The 16,056-nt window shown below is 41.9% G+C and overlaps 1 protein-coding gene across 1 annotated transcript in view; it reads left to right on the forward strand.

The window, feature by feature from the left end:
* Positions 1-567: 567 nt before the first annotated feature.
* Positions 568-16,056, forward strand: part of IQGAP1 (IQ motif containing GTPase activating protein 1) — a 54,109-nt gene continuing 38,620 nt past the window's right edge. Inside the window, exons 1-2 of the mRNA XM_051796716.1 lie at positions 568-711; positions 2,854-2,953. Of these exons, the coding sequence (XP_051652676.1) occupies positions 660-711; positions 2,854-2,953 (152 nt within the window). The 5' untranslated portion in view covers positions 568-659. The remainder of the gene's footprint in view (positions 712-2,853; positions 2,954-16,056) is intronic.

Genomic DNA, 16,056 nt, shown 5'->3' on the forward strand with positions numbered 1-16,056 from the left:
TTGTTTTGGGGCACCCTGCTTAAACTTGTGGCTGACATTTCAGGTGAGTTACCATGGTTTGGTCAGCAAAGCTGTTTAGATGAAAGAGCAGAGCTGCATCCAGCAAGGTCAGATTTTACTGCCGAGAAGGGTGATGCAGCTGGGGAGCCTGGCAGGAGCAGAGCGCCTAGAAAAGCCTGTATCAGCAGCGTGTGGAAGGCAGACAGACTGTCGACGCTGAGCTGATCTGGCTGCACTGCACACAGTGGGGCTGGCATGGCCGAGCTGTGTGTAAGGAGGCTGGAAAGGCTGACAGGGTAAGATGTGGGTCGTGGCTAGGTTGACACGGGCTGTGTTCCGCAGAGTTTAGGTCAGAGCTTAGCTGGGTGTTACGAATGGGGCTGACGGGAAGGCTCAGGGCCAGGGCGGTGGCCCTGTGAGAGAGACTCCGGGGAGAGGCAGGGTGGGCAGGCCGGGGTCCGTCGGGGCCGACTGGCAGGGCAAGGCAAATCGTCGCTTTGCTCCAGCAGCGGACGAAGGTGGCGGAGGCGGCCAGGGCGCGACCGGGTCGGGAAGACGGAGAGAGCGCGGAGCGGCAGCTCCGCCCCCGCCACACCCGGTGCGGCAGGAAGAGGAACAGCCGCGCCCAGCTCGCGCCAGCCTCGGCCCAGCGCAGCACCATGGCGGCGGAGGAGGTGGACGGGCTGGCCGTGTCCCGGCCCCACTATGGCTGTGAGTACCGGGGCGCCCGGAGTCCGGGAATCCGCGTGGCCGCCAAGCGACGCCGAGCCCACGTTGCCCGCACCTTCCAGGGTCCCACGCTGGGAGGGGAGGCTGGGACGCCGCAGGCACGGGGGGAGCCGCGGGGCCCGGGCTCCGGGACTGTCCCGCGGGCGCGATGCGCCCCACCGGCTCTCCTCGCGGGCCCCGGAGGTGGGCGCCTTGTGGCGCGGGAGCTCGTCCAAGTTCGACGGCCCTCCCGGATGCTAGAGATGAACTCTGGGAGAAGGCGGTGGGTGGACAGCGCAGGGGCGTCCTACGGCTGTCCCGCCGTCGTCTGCCGCGGGCGGGCCCCGAGCCTCGCCCAAGATGTCCGCCGCGGGCGGGGAGGGGGCGGCCCTGCCTTCTGCCTTCCCGCCGATTTCGGCGACCACACCCGAGTTGCCGGGCGAAACACCGCTGCTATCCGACACCTCCACCACCTTGTCATAGGCTTGCTGTGGGAGAGGGAGGCTTTGGCTCTTGCCGTCCGAGACGAGGGCTCACCGGTGTTACGGTACCGCGTCAAAGCGGCAGTCGATCCGACCGTGCGGTGCCGCCCGAAGCCGGGGCGGGCAGGGAGGGCCGGTTTAAAGAAGGCAGGATGTAGTCTGAGGGTTTGGGAGAGGAGGGAACTTTTCCCTACTGTCAGGCATTGCCCTGTGCATTGTGACACTTTTCAGCTCACGTGACTTTGGGTAGGTTGGAGTAATCAGAATGATGCTTTTGCGGTACTCCGTACTGGTTTCCAAAGCCCCTTTGCACTTTGAACCACGATCTTGTTTGATCCCAAGTGCTGTAGTTGATACCTCATCACTTGCATGTAGTTCACAGAATCACAGGATGATTTGGATTGGAAGGGACCTTAAAGATCATCTTGTTCCACTCCCTGCCCTGGGCAGGGACACCTTCCACTAGCCCAGGTTGCTCCAAGCCCCGTCTGACCTGGCCTTGGACACTTCTGGGGGTGAGGCAGCCACAGCTTCTCTGGGCAACCTGTGCCAGGGCCTCACCATCTTCTTGGTTAAAGAATTCCTTCCTAACATGTAATCTGAATCCCTCCACTTTTAGTTTAAAACTGTTCCCCTTTGTCCTATCACTATCTGCCTGTGTAAAAAGCCTTTCTCCCTCCTTTTTTATAAGCCCTCTTTTAAGTAGCGAAAGGCTGCAATGAGGTATCCACGGAGCCTTCTCTTCTCCAGGCTGAACAACTCCAGCTCTCTCAGCCTGTCTTTGTGGGAGAGGTGCTCCAGCCCCCTGAGCATCTTCATTGCCCTGCTCTTGACCTGGTGTAACAGGTGTTGTGCTGAGGACCCCAGAGCTGGACACAGTTCTCCTGGTGGGGTCTCAATAAGTGCACAGTAGATAGTTGTTGAAAGCATTTTAGGTATAAGCTAACCTTTAATTAATGACAGTATGAGACATTTCCCATTTGTCCAGTTGGCCCATAGAACCTAAGAAGTTGTGTGCTTGATTTTTTTTTTTTTTTAACGTGAGACATATTTAGCTGTAAGTATGGGAAGAGTACACTTTTTCACTGAGGCTTTAAACACACAGAATCTGAAAGATTTAGGCATATACCCCTATGTAGGTCCTCAGCTTGATCCAAAGATGACATGCCAGGTTGTGGATCTGAAGGATTCCTTTCCAGATGAGGACTATGAGTAGCATTTCCGTCTTCTTTTAGAGGTGGACTATGAAGATACAGAAGGGATTATATAATGTGAATATATATTTTTGTCCTTCCTTAGTCTTTTGCTGTCAAAATCAGAGGACAGATGGGACATGTGGTCACTGATGTGCCTTTGAGGAAGACAAAGGCAAAGCTAGAAGAAAATAAGAGAATGAAGGATCATTTCTAAGAAATTGGAAGATGGAAGCAGTCAAATTGTGAAATCAGAAAGAAGGAAGATGACAAATTTATGTGACGAGGATAAGGAAACAGGGTTTCTTCTGATACTAGTAAAGAACAGATCATCAGATTCTTAATTCTTCTGAATTAGAGAAAAAAATGGATGAGTTTCTGTGGGAGAGGTTGGATCTGATTTTTTTATATGCCCGTTCAATTATATTCAATCTTCAACCACCTGAGAAATATGTTTTACCTATTTGCAGCTGTCTTGGATAATGAGAGATTAACAGCAGAGGAAATGGATGAAAGACGACGCCAGAATGTAGCCTATGAATACCTCTGTCATCTGGAGGAAGCAAAGAGGTAAGAATAAGTGGTTTTGAAACTGCTGGTGCTTTAAAAGAAGTTGTGACATTTGCTAAAGGGAATAATTTGGATGCATCTTACCTCTTGTCTCTGTTTCTTAGTGGTTATATAGTTGCAATAAAAAAAAACAACCGACCAAAACCAGAGAACCCCTCCTACCCCCCCCCAAAAAAACCCCTAACCCCTAATGCGTTTGTCTGACATGTTCCTGAAGACTTTGTGACAAGAACTCTGTTGCTCTATTGCTCCAGTTTTCCAAGCACTGGATGGGTTCTCCCTGTTGTCTAACTTGTATCTTAGTGCAATATCATCTCCTTGCTTAGCACTGGACATCAAAAACACTTATTCCCTTCCTCTTAACTGCAACCTCTTTGAAACTAAATTGTAACAGTGTATTTCCCTTGCACTTATCTTCTCTTAGACTGACAACACAATTCTTGTGTATTTCTCTGTGTCTTTTTTAATAAGTCTGTAGTACTTTTCCCTGGATTGCTCTGACTTCTCTCCATGCACTCTCTGTGTCTTTCTGGAAGTGCACTTCCAAAACAGAAAACTTTTCCTACAGGGTCTTAGCATGCATACTTTTAAAGAGTGCAGGGATTATTTTGTGTACCCCAGTAGATTTGCTAGTATTGTACACTGTTGCATGGCACTTGTGTTTTCATGATATTAAGATGTAATACAGTTTTGCTGAGTTGCCACCTTTTGTTGTAGTCGTGCTGGTGGAATTTTTTCCTCATCTTGTGTTTATATGGTCTATCGTGTTTTCCTGAGTGTGTTACCCTTCACTTGATCCTGCTGAGTTGGATCTTTCCTGATCTTTGTTTAAAATATTGAAAGAACTTTGATCTTACTCCTGTCTTCCAGCATGTGTGTAGCTTTTGTGTCAAATCCATGTTTAATAAGCATGTAAGCCTGCTGCGTACCTTTATTCAGAGACTTAATCGAAAGTATGATCAGAACACAGTCAATGCTGTATATCTGCTGTTAAAGGAAAAAGAACTGATATTAAAAATGAGTGCTTGAAGTCTTACTGTTGGTATTTTTAAAAATCTTCTGCTAACATTAAATGATATATGCTGTACATGGAGATAGAATGAGACATACATAAACGCGTGTTTGAAATAGCCAACAAAACAATAGCCATGTTTTGTTATGGCTCGCTAAACACTTCAGTCTGCCTTTGTCCTTCAAAAGATGATATGGATTAAGAGCTAGAAAACTTTGACTGGCTGGGTGGTGAATTTCATATAAATCTGTGTAGTTCTTCCTCAGCAAGACAGACGTGTTCAGCTGTAGCAATTTTAATGAGGAGGAAGTGCTGAGTTTTTACAAGTTCACTTCTAGCAGAGTATAAAGAAGGATCTCATTCCAAGTTTTTAATAGTTTATGTTGCCTTGCCAAGAATGTATAGTATATTTTTGAAAGGGCAGGGAACACTCAGTGTATGCTGTAGTCTTTTAAGTGCTTTGTAACAATTGTCACTAGTACAAATTCAGAGAGACTGCTTAGTTACTAGCAGATAATAATTTTCCATCTGTATGGACTTGGATGAAGTTTGAAGTAGTGAGAAAGATCTATATTTCAAAATAACTTCTTCCCTTTGAATCCAAAATCATCAGGAGCAAGTCCTGGGCAAACCGGGAGAGAGGAGTTGCACTGTGGTCACTGTCCAAGCTTGAAGGAGCCTCTTCAAGGAGGAGATCCCTCGTGGACTCTTCCTGTCATTGGCCTCAGAGTAAATGCTCGAGGAGGTGCTGATTCTCTGTTAAATTCCTTGCCAAGATTTGCAAAAAAATTCAGGCAAAAATACCTAACACAGCAACAGCACCTAATTTCATGCGGAAATGAAAAATTTAGAAAAGTTTGGATTTCTGAACTGTCTGATGTAACAACAAATGTGCAGTAACTTTGAGTATTTCTTGAAGTTGTTTGGAGTACCTGTCTGCTAGGGAGCATACATCAGAAGCATTAGCAGAGGAATAACTTGTTCTTATTTAGTGGTATTCCACCCTGCTGTCTTGGTTTTTTATTTCACTGTCACTGTTGTTCTCTTGTTACTTAGCAGTTTTTGACTTCAGTTAATGTGCAACAGTCTTGCGAAACAGGAATTATTCTTGCTAGTTGGAGAAAGGGAGGCAGAGTGCAATTAAGTTGCTCAAGATTGTGAAAGACATTGAAATGAAATTTGGAGCTAAAATGAAGATTGTGAATAGAGGGATTCCTGTACTGTGTGTCAACTAGATGCCTCATTCTTGAATAAAATGGCTTCATTAATAAGTGTTGTTTAATACTTCAAGTTTTATGATTTGTATTCTATTTTTGTTTATTTGTTTGTTTGGATTGGTTTGCTTTTTTTTTTTGTCTCCAAATCACAGTAGTCCAATAGAAAAGCTGTGGCAGTGCAGATAAAAGACTATACTCTGTTCTGTTGTGACATGATAGCTCATGCTCGCAGAAGGGTAAGGGTATGTTTATCTGGAACAGAAGCAACTCGAGAGACCTTCTTTTGTAGTTCTTATCAAGAAGTCAGGGTGGTGCACTATAATATTCTTCATCAGTGTTGTGTGATAGCCTCTTTTCCTATGTGGGGTACTTGTTGGGGTATTGTGGCATTTTCATGATGAAATTAGAGCTTAGCAATCTGGCAAAGGCTTTTTCAAGCTTCGTCTTTCACAGTGGAATATTTTAGTTCTCCAAGTGCAACGAGAGTACTGTTGGCTCTTGTTTCCTCATCTGACTTTGTGGGTGATGGTACCATGTGTTTCCACTGTGATAGTAGGAAATATTTTCATTCTGGATTATGTCCTAGCATAGTGTAAGCATTTTAGTGCCCAGATTATGCTGCTTCCAGTAACTGTTTAACTTGCCTGAGCAGTGTGTTTCTTCTAGAATGAGTCAGGATGGAATCTGTCCCTATGGGTTTTTTTCTCATTTTGGGATTTTCTTGTAGAAAATATTCCCTATTTAGTAAGGAAAGGATGATGATTGTTCTATATTGTGGATCTAATCAGTTCAGGATTGAAGTGTACTGTCTGTGTTCTTGTGGTAATCCCCTTTTTTTCTGACAGATTGGAAGATGGCTTAGTGTAAACTGATGAAATCATGGAAAGAAATTAATACTTTGTGCTTGTGTAGTAGAGTCTGAAGAGCCTTTCCTATTGATGCTTTTCTGTAAATTACTTTCCCTTCCCCCTCATCCATGCTTTCTCTTAAGGTAGGGAGCACTTCTTTTTTTTTTTGACTGGGATGACTTGTCCATCTTGAAGCAAAAAATAAACCTAAATTGTTTACCGGGGAGCTAGATTTCCTACAAGAAAACTAGTGTTTAAAGAAAAAAAAATCTGGTCTTCATCTTTTTGGGTTTCCCACATTTAGTTTGAAAGTGTTTGACTGGATATCATTGTCTCTCAGAATTTGGCATAGTCATCCGATATTTGCTTCAAGAGGTTTCTTATTTTCAGAGGTGTAGGGTGCCCAGAAGAATGAAAAGGAAGAATTACAGAGGACACCTCTTTCTAGACAGATTAAACACATCTAGAGTTAGTGCTCTGCAAAGCTTATTCTGTGAGTAATCTTGTAAAGCTGGTTCATCAGGGTCTGTAAAGGTGTAGATATCAGTTGCTGTAGGAGCTCTTGTTTGAAGATGCTTAAAATAGTGCAGCTTAAATCTTTTTGTGAAAGAAATGTGATAGTTGCTCTTTTACACAGGATTAGTCTCAAGAGGCTTCTTCATTACAAATCAGATTTTTCAAAAAGGGGATAAATTACACTGATTCTTTTCTCTTATTAACCTGAACTTGGAAGAACTGAGGTAGTTTAGTTAAAATATGTGTCTTATGAGCCTTGGTTAAGAACAGGGCTGTGATAGAGCGCTAGGTATTAGAAAGGTAGTTTGAGAAAAGCAGGATTAGGCTTTCTCACTTACTTTTGTATGGTTCTCAGTGTACCTCAGGTAAGTAAGTCGTGTGCAAAATATCTTATTTAAATCCTGCTTAAGTTATTGTGCAAATTAAACACAGACAGGTTTCCTATGGGTTTTGAAGCTGTAGGGCACTACCTCTCAGAGGATTCTGAGGATGAGGTGGTAGAGCAATCTGTGCCACATAGCCCAGAGGGCCACAGTCCTGGTGGTGTGAACCACTGCTGTGGTTTTATTGCTGCTTTGTTTTATTGTAAATCTCAAGGTAGCAAGAGTTGTAATGTAACTCAGGAGTCCCTCAAAGAAAAAGAAAGGTGGGGATTGTTTTGGGTATTTCTGAGCTCATTCTTTTTTCCCATTCCTTCCCCGCCGCCCCCAGTTTAGGAAAACCTGACTTGTTGGGATGGGATTTCTTTTAGCTTTTAAAGGTATTTCCATTTGCATTCATATTTGAATGTCCAGAGTGTGTTCAGTCCAGCTGCAGTTTTGTGTCTTTCAGCAATTTATTAGCAATTAATTGTATTACCTCAGAAGCATAGGAAATTACTAGAATTTTGTAAATAACAGAAAAAGATAATGTGGTGGATCTTGAACTGTTCACAGACTAGATATGAGACATTCTGTAGTTGTGATATGTGAAAGCTATTTTGCTTTTTGCAGGACGACCTGTGTCTATATTTAATCTATCAGATCACAATGATCCTCTCTTTAATATTTGCTGGTTAGCATTGCATGCTGAAAAAGATCTAAAGATGGAATTAGTTATGTTTAGAAAACATCTGCAGTAATTTTATCAGTAGCCTGTAATGTAAAGCCAAAGAAGGTGTTCCTCTTGTTGATGATGTCTTCACATTTAGAAGGGAGACAGTCTGAGTATTCTGAATTCTATCTGTTTGGTTTCCTGATATTTAATTTAAACTTATGACTCCTTTCAGAAATATTTTTTTTTATTTTCTAACTTTAGAATGAGGACTTTGTTTTAAATTTTTGAACCATTTATAGTGTTGAAGTACAACTGGATTTCTACGGTTGCAGAGTCAAGAGGCAAATGAGCTCCTTCATAAATGCTTGTATTTGTAAATGTATTTGTGTGTGAGGAGTCCTGATATCTTCACGTATAATCCAAGTCACAGAATTCCAGAAACTGGCATTTGACTGAGTATGACTTACATAATTCCCACCAAAAGTTACCCCTCTAGATCAGGTGAGTGGGTCAGAAGGTCACTAATTGACATAGCAGAACTTATTCTTGTTTGGCATAACAGAGTTCCTCTTTTTATTCCAGATTAATCAAGACTTTTTTCTTTATTTCTTCGTGTTTCCACTTGTAAGTCGGGTCAAGTAATGGTTTTTGGGTTGGTTATTGGGTTTTTTTGCACGTGTGTGGTTTCGTGGTGGATTTCTTTTTGTTTGTTTTCTGCTTTTGTCAGATACAATGCAAGTCCCCTATTGGATTGAATAACCATGAATATTCATAGATAATATTTTATTATCAGTAGTTATAAGTTGAAGTACCTTCTGTTTAACTCTCACCACTTTATCTGGTGCTTTTATCGGCTCCTGTTTGCACTTGAGGAGATATTTCTCTACAGATCTTGTACTGTTTCATTGATGACCTCATGCAGTTGGCAGGGAGTGGCTGTCTGGACTGGAAGTGTCTTGGAATGCACATTCAGAACTGTATTTTTCTGAGAAGTGGGTGGAGAGAGGTAGGGAGAGGACAGTGGTGGAATACCACGATCTTTGCTTCACTTTGCTTTACTTTAGATACTTTTTTAATGACTCACTGGAAATAGTAATGAAAGGCAGGCGAGGAGGAAAGAAACAACTGTACGGAATTCAGTTTGGAGACGGGGGTTTTTCTGTTTGGAGGGTGGTTTCTGAAGGAATATTGTATGTAATGTAAGAAGAGAGCAGCCCCAAATAACCAAAGCAAATAGTTGTCATTAACAGTTCTTGAGTATTGGTACTATGGAGTGCTCCTTAATAACCCTTATTTACAAGAAATTAAGTTAGTCTTAAGGTGTGGTAACTTCATTGATGCTGTAACTTCCAAGCATTTAGGCCTATTTAGTTTCTAATGGAAAGTGATGATGGCAATTAGCTTGAAAGATGGTTTTGAGTATATGATAATTAAGGTCCTCATGACTGTTGGCTTAGTACTCATCTGAAAGCTCTCTAGGACAAATGACAAATCTTTTTGGCAAACATGGTAGTATTCTCATCAGCAAGAGCAGCTAAGGCAATTTTTACAGGTTGTTGGCAGTGTTTGCAAGGGAGGAAAAGGAACCTGGTACTTACTTTTAAGAGGGAGGGCTGAGGGTAAAGATTTAAATGCTAGAGTATTAATACGGTCTTTGGTTCAGCTGATTGTTGCCAGGGAGAGTACGTCAATACGTGGAAAAAATCTGGCCTGTGTTACTCATTAATTCTTTGCTTTTTAGTATCTTTGAACTGTGTGCATAATAAGAATGTTCTGGGACCTTTTAGCTGTGGGCAGTGCTTGTTTTTTTAGCTCTCCATTTGAGAGATTGTGACTCTTCCTGTACAAACCTTACTGAAAGACATTTAAATAGGCACCTACTTTTCTAGAAGAGAACACTCCTGATGTGATAAATTTATTTACTTGGTTGTTATTACCTCTCTGAGAGATCTTTAATCTTCTGAGGTGATTCCTTGATTTGTTCAGAGTTGATAGAATAAGTTATTCTAAAGAGAAGTTTTTGTTGGGGATTTTTCCGCATGTGTCTAACGTCCTTGCTCAGGTGAACCGGATGAAGAGCTGAGGCTGTCTCCCGAGTTTTCTCTTTTCGTGCTCTATGAGAATGTCTGCTAAGTCTGCAATTGTAACTGAACTAAAGAGGTTTGAGATAGCGTCTACATATGAACGATCTGCTGGAGCATGAGATTCCTCTTCTTTCAATAAAATGAGTAGTATGATTTGTCCAAAAAATACCTGTGATGTTGTCAATACTGAGCGGTGAAAAAACCTTTAAGCCATAGCTTTGTACGTTCTTTCTGATGGCTTATGCAGACCCTGTTGGGGAGGGGGAAAGAAGGTGCTGCCCTTTCCCTCTGGCCACTTTTCCCTCTGCTATGATGCTGCAATGGCCATGCATCTTTTCCTTGGCAAATGTGTGGGGAATTGCGGTAGAAGGGCTAAATGAATGTGAACGGAAGTGTCTGGATGTGAAGGCACCACAGGCAACAGGTGGAATTACCTGTCTTTAAAAAATGCCCAGATTAGCAGCTGGTCATCCAGACCCCAACTTGTTTGTGTTCAGCACAGTGAACAAATACTGGTAAGTCATGGACTTGGTACAAGGCAGAGATAATCATCACTGTTTGCTACCAAGTGGTATGAAAAGGCCTATCTGTAACCTGTAAGTTCTGCATGTGGCTTCTGACTGAGGAAGTGCCCAGGAGATGTGAGGAGAACTTGCTGACTGGTATCTCTCGCCTTCCATGTCAGGGCAACAGGTCCTGGACCTCCTGATGCTTGTTGTTGGGCCGGGTGTAATGGCCCACTGCTAGATTGACAGCATGAACATCCTTTTCCTGCTTGACTGATTGCAGGACAGACTTCTTGGGCACCAAATGCTTTCTGGTGCTTTTGAGTATAAGATTGAGTGAAACCTGGGGTTTTTTTTCCAGTTTTTATGTCAAATACAATCAGCTTCCCCCTTCTGCATGGTCTGCCATATTTTGCTATGCTGTTGATACAAGGGTGTAACTGCATTTCATGCTTATCTGCCACATTACAGGTTCAATAGATACTGGCTTTAGACCTAGTTGAAGACAAGAGCATTTCTATTCTGGGGAAGGTGACAAATATTTAAATTTTGAGTTGATATTGAAACTAAGAATGCTGCTTTTCATAGAGAACTAGAGAATTATAAACCAGTGAACAGTCAGAATGTGTTTTAGGAAACAGATCTTGCTCAATAGAATATTTCAAATTACAGTCCTGATAGTTTTATGGTAATTACTGGTGTAATTTTAATAGTTTAGGAGGTACCTCACTTAATATGTTATACTGATATCAGCAAAGCCCTGTGCGTTTACAGGTGTGATTTCAGGTTTATCTGCTTTGGAAGACTGTAAGTGACTGATCTTGAACACGATGTCTCTTGGTGGTGATCATGTTTCCCAGGATGTTGATTGTTACACCACTGTGAAAGCCTTCCTGTGCTCCTCTTCCCCCCCCCACCCCCGGCCCCTCCCCAGGATTTGAATATGATCTTGGAAGAGTGGAATTCTAAATAAGTATTGTTGGTGCCTTCCTTTAGATTGGACACCTGCTGTCTGGAATGTGCTGGTGTCCTTTAGTCTCCTTTTGTGAGCTTTGTTTCTGTAGGATGAGTTCTCAGGCAAAAGATAATATTTGAAATCCTGTGTGTCAGTGCAGGGTACTAGCAAGATGCAGTAAAGACATTGATGTGTTATGCAAATACTGACCCTGAGGGTGAACAAACCTGGTGGGGAGTTAGGGAAAGGGACACAGTTTTCTTTCTGGACATATTGTTGTTCTGAGTGGAATGCTAGGTATTCTGAAAGTCTTTGCGTGACATAATTTGTCATTTTTGTAATATGAATTGAATGGCAGGTTAGCATTGCTCACTGGCTGGTTTCCAACTTCTGACTGGTGGTTATTCTGTGATTGCTGAAACTCCATTTGACAGAGAGTTCTGACCTCTTCTTGCCTGTTTTCTGCCATCTACCAGATTCTTGACAAATTTTCCAGTTGCAGCAGCCACATGAAGAAGATGTTATCACAACTTATTACTTGAGAAAGATTATATCATTTACTGTATGTCAGAAATCCTGTGAAACAATTACTTTCCACCTAAATATAAGTCCTTTTCAACACAGGGACAGGTTCATTATGTTATAAGTCCTTGTTTTTCAAAATGAAGTTGTCCTGGAATTGTGAAACTAGCTAATTAACTGCCAAAAACCGAAGCATGTAAATATTTTTGGGTCTTTACTGCTGCAGTTTTATGTGTCGACTTTGGCAGATGAAGAGTAAATTTTCCATTTATTTTCTTATGGACAAAACTTTTGCATCAGCATTATGATATTTGACATAAAGGTATCCAGTGTTGATTTTCTTGATGCTCCAGGCATTTTGGAAGTGCAAAAAGATTACCACGTTTCAAATTGTACCCACAGTGTGAGTATGTACATGGAAGTCACATCTTGAAGATTTGTTTGAAGAACGTGATTTTTGGCAAATAGCCTGCCTCTTTCACGCTTATGAGAAGAAAATATGTAACGCAGTCTGACTGTGTAAGTAGAGCACAGGTTTAGGCAGGCTTGTTTTTCTAATTAAAATACACTGGTGCAGTATACAGACAGTGTTACAGAGACTGGAGGCTGACAAGTCATATGAACCTGGAAAGAGAATCAAGCTTTATGCTCCTCCTGCCCACTTCTAGACCTCGATCAGAAGGAAACAGCATATTCACCCTTCTTGAAGAAGCAGACAACAACAACCACCTTCTGAAATGTAGTTGATAGGGCGACACTAGAAGCAACCAAGAAGTGTTGTGGCACTGATATGCTTACAAAGAGAAGACAAACGATCCTGTGTGATGATCAAGAACTTTGTGGCCAGTGCTCTCAAACTAGGGGCTCAGAAGTTTATGCGAAGGTTCTGTTTACAGCTTTCCTGCTAATGAAATCGGTGAGGTGTGCAGTAAGCAGAATGTGATGTGGTCCTGTGGACAACTAACAGCACTGGTACCAGACCCTGATACTAGTGGTACTGGCTATCCTTCAGCATGATGTGTCGGGGTTACATACTTTATCTTCTTGGGGTTCTTAATTGCTAGAAGCACGGAAAGGGCATGTCTTTGAGGCCAGCACCGTGAAAGTGACCACAGGGTGCGGATGCAGATGGTTGGGCTGCAGTGTCATCTTAGAGTTGAAAAATGTCACTGGGTAGGTCTGTGTGAAAAAGGAAAAACCATTCTAGAATAATGGAAGGTTAAAAATTTTATTTCTGACCCTGCAGATAATTCGTTTTTCCTGGAAATTACTGCTACTTAGTAATGACCAAGAAGTGAGCTTGCTTTGTTGGTTGGTGAAGATCACTATTTTCCAACTGTTAAAGCCTTCTGTGTTTTCTGTGCTGTGCTGTTTTCTTTTTGTGCCGGGACATACTGCGTGGTAGTCCTGTCATGTTATAAGCACTGTTCCTTAGAGGTTTTGTCCATTTTTTTTGTCTGCTCTACTATTTTTGTTTATTATATTGGATACTCTTGTAACGAATTCCAGAGAAATGGATTGCTAGTTCTGCTTCCTCAAGCTTATCTGTAATCAGTCTGAGAGGAAGAGAATGACGTTTTCTTTCTTTTCCACGTCGTTTCCATTGTCTTAGGGTTTGCCACAGTTGACAGTTTCACAGGTGTAAGAGCAAAATGTGTGCCCTGTGATCAAATGTTAAGTTTTTGCTGTGTCTAAACTCCAGTTCTGGTTGAAATTTGCCTGTAATACTGTTGAAACATAGAACACGTTTGTGTAACTTGTCACAACACTCAATAATGCTGTATTGGGGGAGAATAAAAACGTTGGTAGCTGAGATAACTGATGTTACTTTTTTCCAGTCCTTGGTAATGGAGCAAGTTTCCTTTAAAAGTTTGAAGATAGCATGAATTGAGAGACTAGCTGCCTGACAATACCTCATGTTACATTTTTATTATCATCTCTTCTCAAGGAAGGCCTAGCTTTAAAATTGATAATGAGGGTAGTAGCTTCATGTAGGTATTCAAGAATCTTTTTTTAGGAGAGGCGTTTTGTAGCAGTAGGACTAACAGATTGGAAAGGTGCAATTAATACTTTATTTGAGCTAGCTTCAGTAAAATTGTAGAATCCAGTGTTACCTATGCTGTCATGTGATGAAACTTGATTGAGGAATTCATTCTGGGTTAAACACTACCTTTTCTGTGCTAGTGAGAGGGAGGGAGTGTAGTGGAAACTGCTGAAGTAGCAGAAAGAATTCCAGGTTTCTCTGAAAAGCTTATCAGTGGCATATTGTTCTAATGCCTAATGTCTAAAGGGAGTAGAGGTTGTTGCCCATCAACCAGGTTCCCCCCTCATTGAGAAATACATTCCTCTTGCTCACCTGGAAATTCCACATTTATTTCTGCCTTTTAACAATGACAGGTGTTAATTTTAATACAAGTATGTGGGCTTTTAAATATGAAAGGTACTGGATAATGTTTTCTGCAAACATAGCTTTGTCCTCTGTCCTGGCAAATGGTTAAGCAGTGCTACACCAAAGGGGAGCGTTATTGTATGTAAATTGCTCTAGTTTTGTACTTATATTAACACCCATTTAGGAACCTGTTGAAACAGATATGAGTACATTGAAACAACTTATGTTCTAATTATGGGCTGTTTATCTTATCAAAATGCTTAAACAGAACTCACTGTCTCTGTGTCCTTCTGTAAGGCATTAACTTAATGGTTTGGTCACATGTCACTTCTACTTCCATTTGAGGCCTTCTAGTCTGAACAAAGTGGGTGGTGGGGTTTTTTTTTGTTTGTTTTCCCAGTAAGGTAGTTGGGAAGGTACTATGAAAGCTGTTAATATGATTAAGACTCTTCCAGGGTTTGAGTAGCTCTGTGTCCTCTTAGGAGTCTTTGGTTATAATGGTCTGTGATATGCCAGTGACAGTGTCTTTTGGGTAATGATGCGGAATTTTTAAACTTATGTTATACTTTCTCTCTATCACGTATTCAGTTGCTTATCTGCATTTTTCTAGCACTTCATGTTCAAAAGCAACTAAGTTTTTTGAGAGGAAAGCAGCAAAACCTGGGAAAATAGTAGTTTTCAGAAGAATGAGGGTTTTTTGTAGCTTATATAGAGAATTTGGCCAGGTGTTCCCAGAACCTTTTTCTTCCTAATAAACGCTACTCCTTCTTGCTTTTTTTGGGTCCTGCTCTGGGTTGCAAGCTGCTTTTCTTGGGCTCACGCTGCAGTCCATAGTGTAATCATGTCTCCTTTGGGATTTAAAGTGCTTTGTTTTCAAGCAGGATTGTTTACTTGCCTGTGTTTCAGATCAGTCCCAGTGATGTGGGCTTATCATCCCCATGAGCCAAATTATTAACTTCATTTATGTTACACTGTCAACTCTGTTTTATAGTACGGACTGTTGCCGTTCTTGGCCACTATTGTCTTGAAAGCCGCTTTTCTGTGATCTTAACTGATCCAAGGCTCATCTGCCCTGTAAGAGCTTTAGAGTTCAGCTGCAAGTGAGGCATCATCTAAGTAAAACGCTTTAGAAAGCGGTCTGTGGTTGTGCAGCTCCCTTTTTTACAGAACACAGCAGCCAGGGAGCAGGTCATCTTTAGAAGAAACTGTAGCTGAGCTTGCAGTATACAGCCTCCAATAGCTTGTACAGAAGAAATACCAATGTGCGCCTCTGTTTTGAGGACAGTGATTTCTCAAATTATTTGCTGTATTCTTTATTTTTGTCATGAGGATCCGTGACACCATAAATGAGATGGAAGGCAAGAAGATAAAGGAAAATGAGTTGTTATGAGGAGAGGAATACCTGTTCCATTTTTTTTCCGTTTTTGAAATGTATAATAGAGTGGGAGAAAATACATAGAAAGATAGACTTGATGACAACATCAGCAAACTGAAAGAGTGTAGGTTTAGATTAGATATTAGGAAAAAAATTCTTTACTGTGAGGGGGGTTAGGCACTGGAACAGGTTGCCTAGAGAAGCCCCATCCCTGGAAGTGTTCAAGGCAAGGCTGGGTGGAGCTCTGAGTAATCTAGTCTAAGGGAAGGTATCCCTGCCTGTGGTAGGGGGTGGAATGAGATGAACTTTAAGGTCCTGTCCTGTCCAAACCGTTCTTTGATTCTGTGAACACTGTAGGGCTTCTCTGTGACATCAGTTAAAAGAGCTTGAGTAAGTGGCACAAAGTCATAAAATAACTAGGAAATACTTAATGAGAGTAAAGAAATGCTTGTGAGATAAACCTGTACTCATGAGGAAGGTTTAAGTTAGTTAAAAGGACAAGATGGCTGCTATGTCTAGACCAGTACCAACTAAATCATGGGCTGGAGGAGAAACATGAAGATGAGATTGTGTCTTAATTACTTTTGAAACTCTGGCTGATGGACTCCGTACTTCTCATTAATATTTTGTTTGAAGTGTTATTG

This window comes from Manacus candei, unplaced genomic scaffold (genome assembly GCF_025592945.1).
Source record: "Manacus candei isolate 608988 ecotype Guabito, Panama unplaced genomic scaffold, ASM2559294v1 h1tg000046l, whole genome shotgun sequence".
Classification (NCBI taxonomy): Eukaryota; Metazoa; Chordata; class Aves; order Passeriformes; family Pipridae; genus Manacus; species Manacus candei.